At 43.7% G+C, this 13,405-nt stretch overlaps 1 protein-coding gene across 2 annotated transcripts in view; it reads left to right on the top strand.

The window, feature by feature from the left end:
• The window catches only part of VSX2 (visual system homeobox 2), a 43,859-nt gene extending 30,845 nt beyond the window's left edge, over positions 1–13,014 (top strand). The window contains exons 4-5 of one of the 2 annotated variants that reach the window (XM_053287286.1): positions 7,567–7,747; positions 10,638–13,014. In XM_053287286.1, coding sequence (XP_053143261.1) covers positions 7,567–7,747; positions 10,638–10,969 — 513 coding nt within the window. In that variant the 3' untranslated portion in view covers positions 10,970–13,014. Of the gene's footprint in view, positions 1–7,566; positions 7,748–10,574 lie in introns of both variants that reach the window. The other variant, XM_053287284.1, reaches the window with a different exon arrangement.
• The last annotated feature ends 391 nt before the right edge of the window (positions 13,015–13,405 follow it).

The raw sequence follows: 13,405 nt of genomic DNA, 5'->3' as shown, positions 1-13,405 counted from the left end.
CCTGCATGCGGATTGCTGATGGTGAAGGAACATGAAAACATTTGCATGTTCAGGCAAAATGGTGAGTGTGAGAATAGGCACTTTGCAAAGCACATTAAAAAACCTGAATTATGCTTCATTGATAGAATTCAATAAAATAATTAGCTCAGTCACCTTATATTCATTAATATTGGGGGCTAACTGTCTATGCCAATAATATGGTCTGGTGTAGAGTTATTCCTTGTTTAGAATGTTAGTGTTCTAAGCAATAGATGTTTAATATAGGGTGATGGTAGTATGAAATAAATATCAGTTACTTATTTTGAGCTATCATAACTAAAATAATATAAAGAATAGCCATTGTTTGTTTTAGAATACTAACATTCCAAACCGAAAGCAATTAATTCAAGACTAAAGCCCTATTCAGACATATGTTATACTTGCGTTCAGGTATCTGAACACAGAGGTGGATCTTATCTATGGGCAAATTGGGCAGAGCTCACCTTAAATTTTTCAATCAGCTATGTTGCTTCTGCCTCCATTTTGTGTGCCTACTGCCTCCCTCTGTTCCTTGCTGTTCTTGGCTGCAGTCTGCTCTGCTAGGATGGACACCCAGGATAAGTGGTGGGCACCCAAGGTGGGCAGAGAGAGGCACACAGCTGTTCTGCAGGCATGGTAGAGAGAGGGTGTCCCCATGCATCTCTACTTCCCATGATGGCCTCTAAGTTATAGGAGATGGTTCATAGCTGCAGCAAGCATCATTGAAAAAACTGATATTTTTCTATTATTTATGTATGCATTTTTGAAATAGACATGCAGAGCTGCCCTTATAACTTCAGAATGTATTTGTTCTCCACTTTCGTAGCTGGTTTCTCTTTTACCTGTGGCTTATATTGATTTATTTACTTTTATATGTATGGCCTGTGCTTCTTCCAAGCACAGTGGTGCACATGGTTGCATTTATCCTCCCTACTGCCCTATGAGGAAGGTTATGGTGAGAGATGACTGTCTCAGAGTCACCCTGTGAGTTTCATGGCTGAAAGGGGATTTGAACTTGGATTTTCCTAGTCTAGTCCAGCACACTAACCACTGTACCACTCTGGCTCAGAATTCTTGTTATTAGTATTCATTTTTGAAATAGTCAGGCAGACAAAGCTGTCCTGGTGACTTCAGAATGCATTTACTCTCCACAGAAGCAGCCCTTTGTAGCTGGTCTGTGCTTAACTTGTGTCTTGTACAGTTCTTTTCCTGTGTGTGTGCTGTGTTAGATACAAATCTACACACTACTGTAGTCCTGTTAAGCACTATAAAGCAACTGATGTTTTCCAGATTTCTCTGTCTCTGCTGATGAGCAATTAAGATGTGTGTGTGTGTGTGTGTTTGTATTTTGATCCCACTTGTTAGCTACACATCTACATACCTTGCTAGTTATTGTGAAGGCACCTGCTTAGTCCTGGCTCCACCCCTCACTACCTGTTGTTCCACCCATCATCTAACCTGCCTAGCACGCCTCCCCCCCCCCCCGCCCGGTCCTGGGAACCACTACCTGCCACTGTTGAAACACATGCACACATTTTTGTGTGAATGATTGCACATATGTTCATTTTAAAAAGTGAACCTGGGTACAGACCCTTCCAATTGCAGGTACAGATAGGAAGTGTACTGCTGTGCATACAATCATAGAAGGGACCCCTTCCATGGATGATGAGCCCATATCCTCTCATACAGGGGATACTCCTCCCTGGAGTGGGGGGCTCCTTGTAGTGGGTGATTCAGTCATTAGGAGTCTAGAGAGGTGGGTGTGGAGGTTGTGGATGTTACACGGTATCTGTTAGGTGGTGCTGGGGAAGAGTAAGCTGTAGTGGTGCACGTTGGCACCAACAATGTAGGGAAATGTATTCGGGTGGTCCAGGAAGTAAAATTTAGGCTGCTAGATAGCATATTCAAGTCCAGAACCCCCAAGGTAGCATTCTCAGAAATGCTACCTGTTTAATGCACAGGTCAGCGAGACAGGCAGAGCTGAGGGGTCTCAATGGTGGTGCAGGGAGGAGTGGTTTAGATTTGTTAGGCACATTTTGGAACAAGACGAGCCTGTACAAAAGGGACGGGCTCCAATTGAACCAAGATAGACCCAGACTGCTGGTGCTTAAAATTAAAAAGGTCGCAGAGCAGCTTTTAAAAAGATGCCTGGGTGATAACGGACAGGAGCTGTGCAGTATCTGGTTCAGCAGATGCCATCCCTTAAGGTGTGAGGGAGGGTGTAAATGCTTCAGAAAAACCAGAAGGGGACAGATGATGATGATGATGATGATGATGATGATGATGAAGAATTATTAGATTTGTATACCGCCCTTCCAAAATGGCTCAGGGCGGTTTACAATTAAAACAAACCACTAAAACAGTAAAGAGCTAAAACAAATTTAAAAACAATATAACAATTAACAATTTAAAAACATTTTAAAATAACAAACAATTACAGTGATTAAATCCCGAAAATGGGTTTTTAATTTTAAAATAAACCAGATATTAAAACCTCCAAAATTTAGGAAGCTGAGAAAGCTTGGTTGAAAAGATGGGTTTTCAGGTGTTTTTTGAAAATTGCCAGAGATGGGGAGGATCATATCTCAGCAGGGAGCACATTCCACAATCTTGGGGCCAGGAGATTGTGGCCCCACAATCTTGGGGCCACAAATAGTAGAACCAGGTAAAGAGCAGACAGAAGGATGTGCTAACTATTGGAAAGTAGCCAATGTCAAAGAGATCAAATGGCCATAAGAAAGATAGCACACGCCAGGTAAGAGATTCAGCATATAGGTCTGTCAGTGCCAGAACCCTCCAAGCCAAGATGGGCGAGCTGGAGTGCTTGGTTGCTAATGAAAACATAGATATACTGGGCATAATGGAAACATGGTGGAACAGTGAGAACCAGTGGGACACTGTTTTCCTGGATATAAACTCTGTAGAAAGTATGGGGAGGGGTGAATTGAGGGTGGAATAGCACTGTATATTAAAGAAGGGATAGAATCTAATAAGCTAGGAAGACCAGAGTCCTCCACAGAAACTCTGTGGGTGACAATAAAAGGTCTGAAAGAAAATGTGCTACTAGGAATGTGCTTTTGCCCTCCTGATCAAAACACTGACAGTGACTGGGAATTGCAGGAGGAAATCAGGGAGGTGTCAAAGAGAGACAGGGCTGTAATAATGTGTGACTTCATTACCCACACACAGACTAGCAAAATTTACATTCAAGTAATAACAGAGGCCAGATTTCTAGATATGATTTCTAGGTCCATTAGGTGTGCCCTAGAACAGTTGATCATGGAACCAAACAGTGTTCTCTCTAACAGGGGTTCCCAGCTGTTGTTTACTACAACTCCCATAATCCCCAAGAAAAAGCCATTGCAGCTGGGGATTCTGGGAGCTGTAGTCAGCAACATCTGGGAATCCCTGTTAGAGGGAACACTGGAACCAACCAGAGAGAAGGCGATCTCTTAATCCCGGTAGTGCACAGGACCTGGTGTGAGATGTAAGTGTCATGGAACCTTTAGGGAACAGTGGCCATAGTGTGATCAAATTCAGCATATATGTGAGCAGAGAATCATCAAGGAAGTCTAAGACAGACACTTTGAACTTCAGAAGAGGGAACTTTTCTAAAATGAGGAGTTTGGTGAAAAGAAAACTGAAAGGGAAAATCAAGAGAGTCACTTTGCTCCAGAATGCATGGAGTTGATTTAAAACCACAATGATAGAAGCCCAGTCAGAATGTATACCAAAAAAGAGGAAAGATACCACCAAGTCCAGAAGGATGCCAGCATGACTAACAAGTAAAGTCAATGAAACTATAAAGGCGAAGAAGAATTGCTTCAGAAATTGGAAGGGCTGCCCAAATGAAGAGAACAAAAAGGAACACAAGCTCTGGCAAAAGAAATGCAAGAGAGAATAAGAGAAGGGGAAAGAGATTTTGAGGAACATTTAACTAAAAGCATCAAGGGGAATAACAAACACTTTTAAAAATACACCAGAAGTAGGAAACCTGCCAGAGAGGCACTTTGTCCATTAGGTGATGAGGGTGTGAAAGGGATTATTCAGGAGGATATGGAGATTGCAGAAAAGCAAAATGAGTTATTTCCACCTGTCTTCACGGCAGAAGATATGGAACATATACCTGTGCCTGAATCAGTCTTCTCAGGGACTAAGAACTGAGTCAGACAGAGGTGACGAGAGATGACATTCTAAACTGGAAACATTTAAAATTAAGAAATTGCCAGGGCCAGATGGTGAACTCAAATGTGAAGTTGCTGACCTTCTTGCAAAAATATGTAACTTATGCCTACCACTAGGCTCTGTACCAGAGGACTGGAAAGTAGCCAATGTAACACCAGTTTTCAAAAAGGGATCCAGAGGGATCTGGGAAATTACAGGCTGGTTAGCTTAACTTCTGTCCAGGCAAATTGATGGAAAGAATTCCCAAATATAAAATTGTTATGCATATAGAAGAGCAGGCCCTGCTGAAGGAGAACCAGCACGGCTTCTGCAAAAGTATATCTTGCCTCACCAACTTTTTGGTGTTCTTTGAGAGTGTCAACAGGCATGTGGATAAAGGTGATCCAGTGACTTCGTATTCTTGTACTTTCAAAATGCTTTCGAGAAAGTTCCTCATCAAAACCTATTGAGAAAACTTAGCAGTCATGGGATAAGGGGACAGGTGCATATACGGATTGGTAACTGTTGAAAGAATAGCAAACAGAGGCTAGGTAGAAATGGACAGTTCTCTAAATGGAGGGAAGTATGAAGTGGGGTCCCAAAGGGATCTGTCCTGGGACCAGTGTATTTCAATTTATTTATAAATGATCTAGAAGTTGTGGTAAGCAGTGAGGTGGCCAAATTTGCAGATGACACCAAACTATTTAGGATAGTGAAATCCAAAAGAGATTGTGAGGAGCTCCAAAATGATCTCTCCAAACTAGGGGAGTGGGTGACAAAATGGCAGATGCAGTTCAATGTAAGCAAGTCTTCTGTGTGGCTTGTTGCTCGTGCACCCAAATGATCTGCGCTGCTCTGAACAGTGTGGAGCTTTGGAGGCTGGGAAAATGAATCCCAGCCCCCAGATATCCCTAAATGCACTGTGAGCCTGCAGCCCGAGCGCACACACATGACCCCAGACCTGGGTAAAAGGGTGCGCTTGTCCCCTTTTACCAAGGGAAAATTCCTGGGCTCCCTGGGGAGGCAGCGCCAGGATCAGCCTCAGTCCTGGCACATCACACAAACAACCCTACCCACTTCAATAACTACCTGTTAATCAACCCAGTGAGATACTTTGCATCATGTGAATCATTTTATAAACTGCTATGTATGCCACTTTGTAAATTTTTTCATTGAAAAATGGCATATAAATATTCCTTAAAATAATGGCCTCGTTAACACAATCATTTAACTAGAGATTTAATGTGGGTTACCAACATTGACATGACTATGTGAACCCATGCCAAGGTGGTTTATAGCCTGAGATTCCCGCTTTGGCATGGATTCATATAATCACACAAAAGTTGGTAACCCACATTAAAGCTAGATTCAAACAACTGTGTGAAGGAGGCCAACATGTGACATCATAATAGAAGAGTATGAGTTGAACTGAGGGGTACTGAGGGAAGTGGTGGGTAGAAACTCACCTGCTATCCTTCTCTTGTCTAATTTTGCTAGCACTTAGAATACAAGCCTTAGCAATAATTAAAGACAGATATAATGTGTGGGGTTCAGGAGGGTGTAGAGGTTGCAGGCACCAGGGAATGAGGGAGGACACAGTGAGGCTGTTCACACAGCTAAAAACTGATTAGGACAAGTGTCCTACCCAAGTTTGGGAGCTGTGCGTGCTCCAAATTTTCAGTTGTGTGGGAGCAAACAACTCGGTAGGAAGAGGGAGAAGTGACTGTGTAGGAGACAGCAGTTGGGCACGACAGCTTTTCCTCCTACGTTCATAAAATGCTGGGTATGGAAGCTGGGCAGGAGGGTGCTGTCCTACGCAGCTCTTGTCTCCCACACAATCACTTCTCCCTCCTCCTACTGAGTTGTTTGCTCCCAGACAACAGAAAATTGGGAGCGTACACAGCTCCCAACCCTGGGTAGGATACTTTCTCTACCCAGTTTTCAATTGTGTGAACAGCCTCAGTGTGTGGAGACTGGGCAAGTATGACAGCTATGAATATTTATATACAACTTTTCAATGAAGTTCTCAAAGCGGTCTTCATAGAAAAATAAATAAGGTAGTCCACTGTCCCTAAAGGGCTCACAGTCTAAAAAGAAACAAAAGGTAGACACTAGCAGCAGCCACTGGAGAGATGCTGTGCTGTGCTGGGGTGGGATAGGGACAGTTGCTCTCCCTCTGCTAAATAAAGAGTTGCTACTTTGAAAGGTCTTCTTCGCTCAGTTAGCAAGTTTGATACTCACAATTGGATGGAGCCCCCACATGCAGCATTTACTTTCTTCCATTTGTTCCTATGAAAGAAAATATGTGGTGGTGTCCAGTTAGGCGTGGCAAGTCCCTAAAAAGGCTTGTGTGTGTCTTTTGGCTAAGTCGATGCTCTCAGTTGAGGAAGAGAACCATGTATGAGGCTGCTCATCTCATCATGGTTCTGGTTCTGCTCAGTTTTTGGCACTGCCACCCATGGTGCAAATGAAAAGATGGGGTTGGGTTGGGTTGGAGGCTTTTCCCACTCCTATCACTCTTGCTTCAGTAGTAGTAGTGATGGCAGATGCAGCATCAGAGCAAGTTGAGATTTGGGATTCAGAAGAAGGAAGAGGAGGGTGGGCCTGGAGATCTAGACCTGCCTCCTTCCAACTGCGTAGCCCTGCCAATGTCTTGGTTATGCTTGAGTGTAATGAAGATACAGGACTGTGTGCATATATATATATAACTCAGATTCCTCAACATTTGACAAGAGTCACTCTTGAGTGGCACAGGCACACTATGTCTCGTGTGTACTTAAACACAGGGGCAGGCATTAGGTAGCTCAAGAGCTACTGATAGCCCTGCTCCTGGGCTTATCTGAAGTAGCTCTCAAGCACCTGGTCTTTTCCCTCACTTCCCCCTAGATCCAGTGCTGTGAATCTGATTGGCTGGCTGAATGAAGGCTGGGCCATACTATTTTAATCTCCCTCTCTTCAAGTGATTCGGGTAGCTTTTACTTTCTCTCCACTTTCTTCCCTCACAAGCAACTTCTCATACTCCCGCAGCAAAATTTTCCTGGAATTCAGAGGATTGGATGTCAAAACCATTTATTCTGTCCATGAAAATTTTTGTACAGACTGCCATCTTGCAACTGGCTCCAGCCCCGCAACCACCGTAGTGACTGGCTTCACCTCCCCCAAGCTGCCCTTTTGTGATGGCAACTCCCAAGAATCTGCCCCCTGCCAAGCTCCCGGAAACGACGGCCCACCCCTGCACTAAAACACACATGTTAGCATGTTAATATATTGTGAATGCAAATGTTCAATTTCACATGTACGGTATTTTATATCAAACTAAATTAGGGATCAGCAGCCGCGTTGCAGAAGAGTTTTGGCCTTATTTAATGACGATCCTCTTTGCAGGTTTGGTTTCAGAATCGAAGGGCCAAATGGCGGAAGAGGGAGAAGTGCTGGGGCCGGAGCAGTGTGATGGCAGAATATGGGCTCTATGGTGCAATGGTACGTCACTCCATCCCTCTGCCGGAATCCATCCTCAAATCGGCCAAGGATGGCATAATGGAATCCTGCGCTCCTTGGCTGTTGGGTAAGAGCATGAGATCTATCTTGTCTTGTCAGTTTTCCTGGCAGGGCCTGCCAGGAACTCAAGGGAATAAAGCAAGTAGACCAGGCATGAATATTGAAGTTATTGCCCTAGTCATGAAGTTTCCCTACATTGTTCTCTTGGAATCTAGGGATTGATCCCTAGGCTTAGACTAGAAGGTACTGTATGTCATTATTCTGGAAAGAAAGCTGTATTCAACCTGATGGAATACAAGCCCCTTAGTCACTCTTATTCTTAGGCTTAGTACGTATGTTACACTCCCAGATTGATGCTTCCAGACCCACCTCCCTGGGGTTGAGTTCTCTACACTCCCACTGTAACATTTAAAGTGGCTTAACGCAGAGATAAGTAATACCATGGCAAGAGTTTCCATGCCCCTGCCAGATATTCATGCCCACTGAGACTGATATATTTGATATGGTAGCAAAAACAGTTGTGGCTCCTTAAAGAACAACAAATTATTGAGGTATGAGCTTTCATTGCCAACAGTCCAGTTCATCAGATGCATGAAGTGGATGTGTACTAGGCTCCTGCCCATTAGAGATCATGCCACAATAAATGTTGATCTATGAGTGCCAGTGGATATTTGATTGTTTTGGTTATCTTTTGCAATGTGGTGGCAGTACCCCATCTGGTAATTCACCTACTCTAAATATTACAGGTAAGCCACCTAATGGCGCAGTGGGGAAATGACTTGATTATCAAGCCAGAAGTTACTGGTTCGAATTCCTGCTGGTATGTTTCCTAGACTATGGGAAACAACTATATTGGGCAGCAGCGATATAGGAAAATGCTGAAAGTCATCATCTCATACTGCGGGGGAGGGGACAATGGTAAACCCCTCCTGTATTCTACCAAAGGCGGCCACAGGGCTCTGTGGCCACCAGGAGTAGAAGAAACTGACTCGACGGCACACTTTACCTTTTAAATATTATAGAGGGGGTCTAGAGAACTCAACTCTTCTTTAGAAAGTGGATGTCTGCTTGAGAGACCAGACCCCTGATCTTTCCTGGGGGGAAATCAAATCACATGGAGTAAGTTCCTAAAGCTTCTCAAAAGTTATTTGTTCTGTAATGGATTCTGCTGCCCAAGAACTGCCCTACCCAATTATAATAGTAGAGAAGGAAAAAAGTAAGGTCTGCTTTCAGATTTGACAAAAATCAGAAAAAGCATTTCCCATGTTGGAAGTCGCAAGCGTGCAACCCATGTGTAGATCAGGTACAACAGGCACAAAGCCATGTATTTCAGTCCATGTACATGTAGGATACATACACCTGAGCTACATGGCAGCTGTAATGTGCCTGTTCTTAGTATGTCTAGGCTGATTGCTCCCAGAAGTTTCCTTCAGGCTTGAGCTCTCCTGAAAGAAAAGGAGTTGTCTATATGCAGATAAAAAGAGCCTTGCTAAATAAGACCAAAAGTGCATCTAGTCCAAGATTCTGTTTTCAATTATGGCCAGGCAGATGCCTCTGGGAAACTTGCAAGCAGGCCTTGAAGGCAACAGCTGTACCCTGTTGTTATCAGTGTCTGATGTTCAGAGTAGGGATGTTCATGAAATTTGCACGAATCAATTTGAATTTTGAATTGATTCGATTTGGAAACACTGAATAGAGTGGAGATTTGTTCAAATTAATTCAAAACCACCCAAATTCGAACCGAATTTGAGTTAATTTGCCCAAATTCAATTTGAATTTGGGCAAGTTCAAATCAATTAGAATGAATCTCCACTCCATCCAGTGGTTCCAAATTGAATCGATTTGTGCACATCCCTAATTCAGACAGATGCTGCCAGTGAACATGGAGGGACCTTTTAGCTCAGTGCCTAACTAGTTAATAGTCATTGACAGGCTTATCCTCTGTGAATCTGTCTATTTTTTAAAAAATCGTGTTAGCTAGTGGTCTTCATCATGGGTTTAGCAGATTTCTGCATGTGCTCTTGCTCTTTGCTTGGCTCTTCTCTTCTGCTTTTCCAAACTAACACTACCAAAATGTAACTTCTGGCTTCTTAAAAATGTGCTGTTTCATGCTTCTGTCTATGTGAAACCCAGAACTGAAAGGGAGAAAGGCAGTTCCGTTGGCGAAAACATAACCAGATTTCCCTCTCCAGGGCTTGTTCACATTCAGAATTACTGTATGGGTTACATACCCTCTGCCATTTTGTCAGCTGAGAATTGTATAGCTCATTAATGTTATGTGGCCCCATGTCTCTGGGTTTCTCTGCTCCCAGTTTTTAATTAACCACAGGTCTCTGAAGTTGACAGCTCTTGTCACTTGAGTGTCCTAGACTGCCTTCTGAAATCAGTCTTTTGTACACCCAAATTATACCTTCATAAGTACAGTTTCTCTTCCCGATCCTTCAGTTGTCCAAACCTGTGAACAATTCCTTCCCAGCACAGGCTCCTTCCCCTATCTTGCCTAAAATGAACAGACGTGGCACCAGGGTTATGGTTTAGGTATAGCCTTACCTTGGTACTGAATTAGCCCCAATTCCACCCCCAGCTTAGGAATATAGGAAGCTGCTTTCTATCAAGTCAGACCATCGGTAACTGGCAGCAGCCTTTCCAAGGTTGCAGGCAGGAGTCTCTCTCAGCCCTATCTTGGAGGTGCCAGGGAGGGAACTTGGAACCTTCTGCATGCAAGCATGCAGATGCTCTCTCCAGAGTAGCCTAGCCTGTCTCTCTTAGAGAACTGGCCTGAGGTCCCCTTCATGCAGGGCCCAGTGCAGTGGGCTCTCTGTGCGACTGCTGTTTGAAGCAAGGCTTTCTGCTTTTCCTTAATTCTGGCCTCTCTTTATCTTTACTGTTTTCAGTTCAAGATGGCTTTCCCATGCCCAGGCGCTTTTCTAAACCCGAATACCAACAATTCTTTTTAGGGATGCACAAAAAATCTCTGGAGGCAGCGGCTGAGGCAGGAAGGAAGCCAGAGGTGGAGCGCCAGGCCCTGCCCAAGCTTGACAAGAGTGACAAGGAAGAAAGGGGCCCAGATTCCAAAACCACCATTTCCCAGGAGGAACTGAGAGAGAACAGCATTGCTGCCCTCAGGGCCAAAGCTCAGGAGCACAGCACCAAAGTCCTGGGGACCATCCCTGGAGATCCGCCAACCCCAATCAGGAAGCCGGAGAAAGAGGAAGAAGCAGCCACAGCAGAGGATGAACAGCAAATGGAAAAGTCAGATTTATCACAAGAGGAAGAGAAGCTGATTTAGAGGGAAGGGGATGATGGGAAATCAGCCATCTCCTCAAAGACTGACTCCTCTTGGGGCTACAGCCTCCTCTGAGACCAACAGGGTTCCTCCTGCAGCCCCTACACACATGGAGGGAGGCCCCATTTGGTCTATGTGTATTTCAGGAAGCCACAGGCTCAGGCCATGATCTGTCAGGTGTGTCTAGAGACTGATCCCCCTCAGGAGCACATTGCCCCAGCTCGCCCGGCCCTCAGGAGCACTCTTGCTCTGCAATCTCCCCCCATTTCAAGGGGCCATATGCCATCAGCATCTTAGTGCAAGAGGAAAATCCAGCTAGTTAGGGCTGTGACTTCCTCAACACCAGCCACTAAACCAATGTTAGATCTTTCTTCTCCTTAGCCTTTGTTGTCCCGTTCCACCTCACCCGTTCAATGAGTATTTGTCATTTCACTATACAGTATCCCATTGTCAGAGCGAGTCTCTTTCTCAGTCTGCTTGTTAGCTTTCCCAGAGAATAACTACCCGTTGTTCATTTTTATATGTTACTTTATGTAACTATATACATATTTTAAACTGCCTATTGCCTAGCATTGAACAAAAAACAAAATAGGAAGCCACTCTCTCCAAAAGTCAGGCTAAATGTAAAACTGGCCAGGTGGCAACCCTACCTCAGACTGAGTCTTAGTGTAGTATCAGAATGTCTGTTGATGAAAGAGGCCTAGGCACTCTTCCAGTGCAATGAGAAATATCTTTAAATATGCCCCCACTGCTGTGGCTTGTTTATAGCACCCAGATTGCAGCATCCCAAAATCTTGATCTATGGTCCTCGAGTGGCGACAATATTTTTCCCTTTAGCCCAGATAACGCCAGGGGGAAATCCATGGAAACAGTTACATATAACCTTGAGTTGATTCTAATGGTGGCTTAAATTTTCCATATGTGTTTTTCCTTGGGGAGTCCCAGATCATTTTGAAATGGGAAAGGAGCACTTAATTACCAAAAAGAGAGGTGTCAGGGCTCAAGGCTGCTTGGATGTCATATTCTCTGAACTAGCAGCTTTGCCACACATCCTCCCCCACCCCAGATCTTGCCGGTTTAATTTGTGAAAAGAGAAATGCATTTTGCATATACTTTTCTGTTAACATATTCCAGTAGTGATAACCAGACAACTGGAGTCTGGACAGATGGTTCATGGTTCATTGTTCATGGAAGTAAAGATATTGAGAAAAACAGTCTTGTTCTCAGATAACCACATTTCTAGGGAGGAGCTTTCCCCTTGTTTTTAAAATGGTATAAGTCTTAGGGTTGTACATCACTGAATTCCTCAGAACATGAATGTATGAACTGATTCTATTATAATACATTATGTATAAGGAGATATGGAGTTCTTTCAGTGGCATTTGAGCTGTGATGCTCATTTTACACATGCAGGTTATGTGGTACTACAGTCATTAAATGATGAGGATGGATGTGTGGAACAGCCCATATAAGGCAGACTACTTGCGTGCACTGCACAAATCCTGGGCTTGTGCAGGTAAAATATTAGCTGAACAATTTGTTCAATGTGAGTAATGTGAAATAAAGCACTTGTGGACAGCTTGGTGTCTCAGAGTAAAAGGGAGCATTCGCACATTCAGTGACTTTCATAGGCAACTAACTCAGACTCTGACATGAAGTCACACACACTGTCATAAGAAATCCCCTCAGTTCCATAGGAACATTGCCCCTCTGTTCATCTTCTGTGAAGGCCCCAGGACAGCCAGTTCCATGTTCCCTTCCCTGTCCTTGTTTCCAACAAGAGCTGTCTTTACCTGAAGTTGCTGTTTTGTTTATGATTGATCTTCCCTTCCCACATAATCCCTTTCAGTCTTTGTTCCCCAGTTCTTTGGCGTGTTAGATTATAGCCCATGGTGTGTAAATAATGTACAGATGGTGAGAAAAGTTGGTATTTGAGGTGTTTAAGATACAAAGTTGTAACAACTTCTAGTCATTTGAAACCTGTGATTTATGTGCCATTTTCTGTAAAGATATAAATCAGAATAAAACAGAACTAAAGATGGGCAGAACCCATGCTGTTGTGCACGGAAGGGGTCTGGATGCAAGGGGGATGACCCCTTACTGGTGCTATATTTGTACAAATGTATACTGTCTAAACTACAGATTGCTAAGACAAGCAGGGAAATACAAAAAACCATGGAGCAACCTACAAAGTACTTGATGTAAGAGCCCTGGGGAAGTGATACATGTCCAGCATTTCAAGTAGGTTCTTGGTGTGTGCTCTGAATTCTTTGTTCAAAGTATAATTTGATTGTGTTTGGTTAGAGAGTTTCTTTTAGTTTGGTAGCAAAAAAGACCAAAAATCTCAAATAGTGTGCAGGTACACACACTAAACCCAATCAGTGTTGTCAGATAGTAGGAGAGAAGGCACCAGGGAAGTGCCTCAGTTGCCATTGACCA

The sequence above is a fragment of the Hemicordylus capensis genome, chromosome 1, assembly GCF_027244095.1.
Source record: "Hemicordylus capensis ecotype Gifberg chromosome 1, rHemCap1.1.pri, whole genome shotgun sequence".
Taxonomy (NCBI): Eukaryota; Metazoa; Chordata; class Lepidosauria; order Squamata; family Cordylidae; genus Hemicordylus; species Hemicordylus capensis.
The sequence above is the reverse complement of the archived record's forward strand: the minus strand, read 5'-3'. Positions and strand labels throughout refer to the sequence as shown.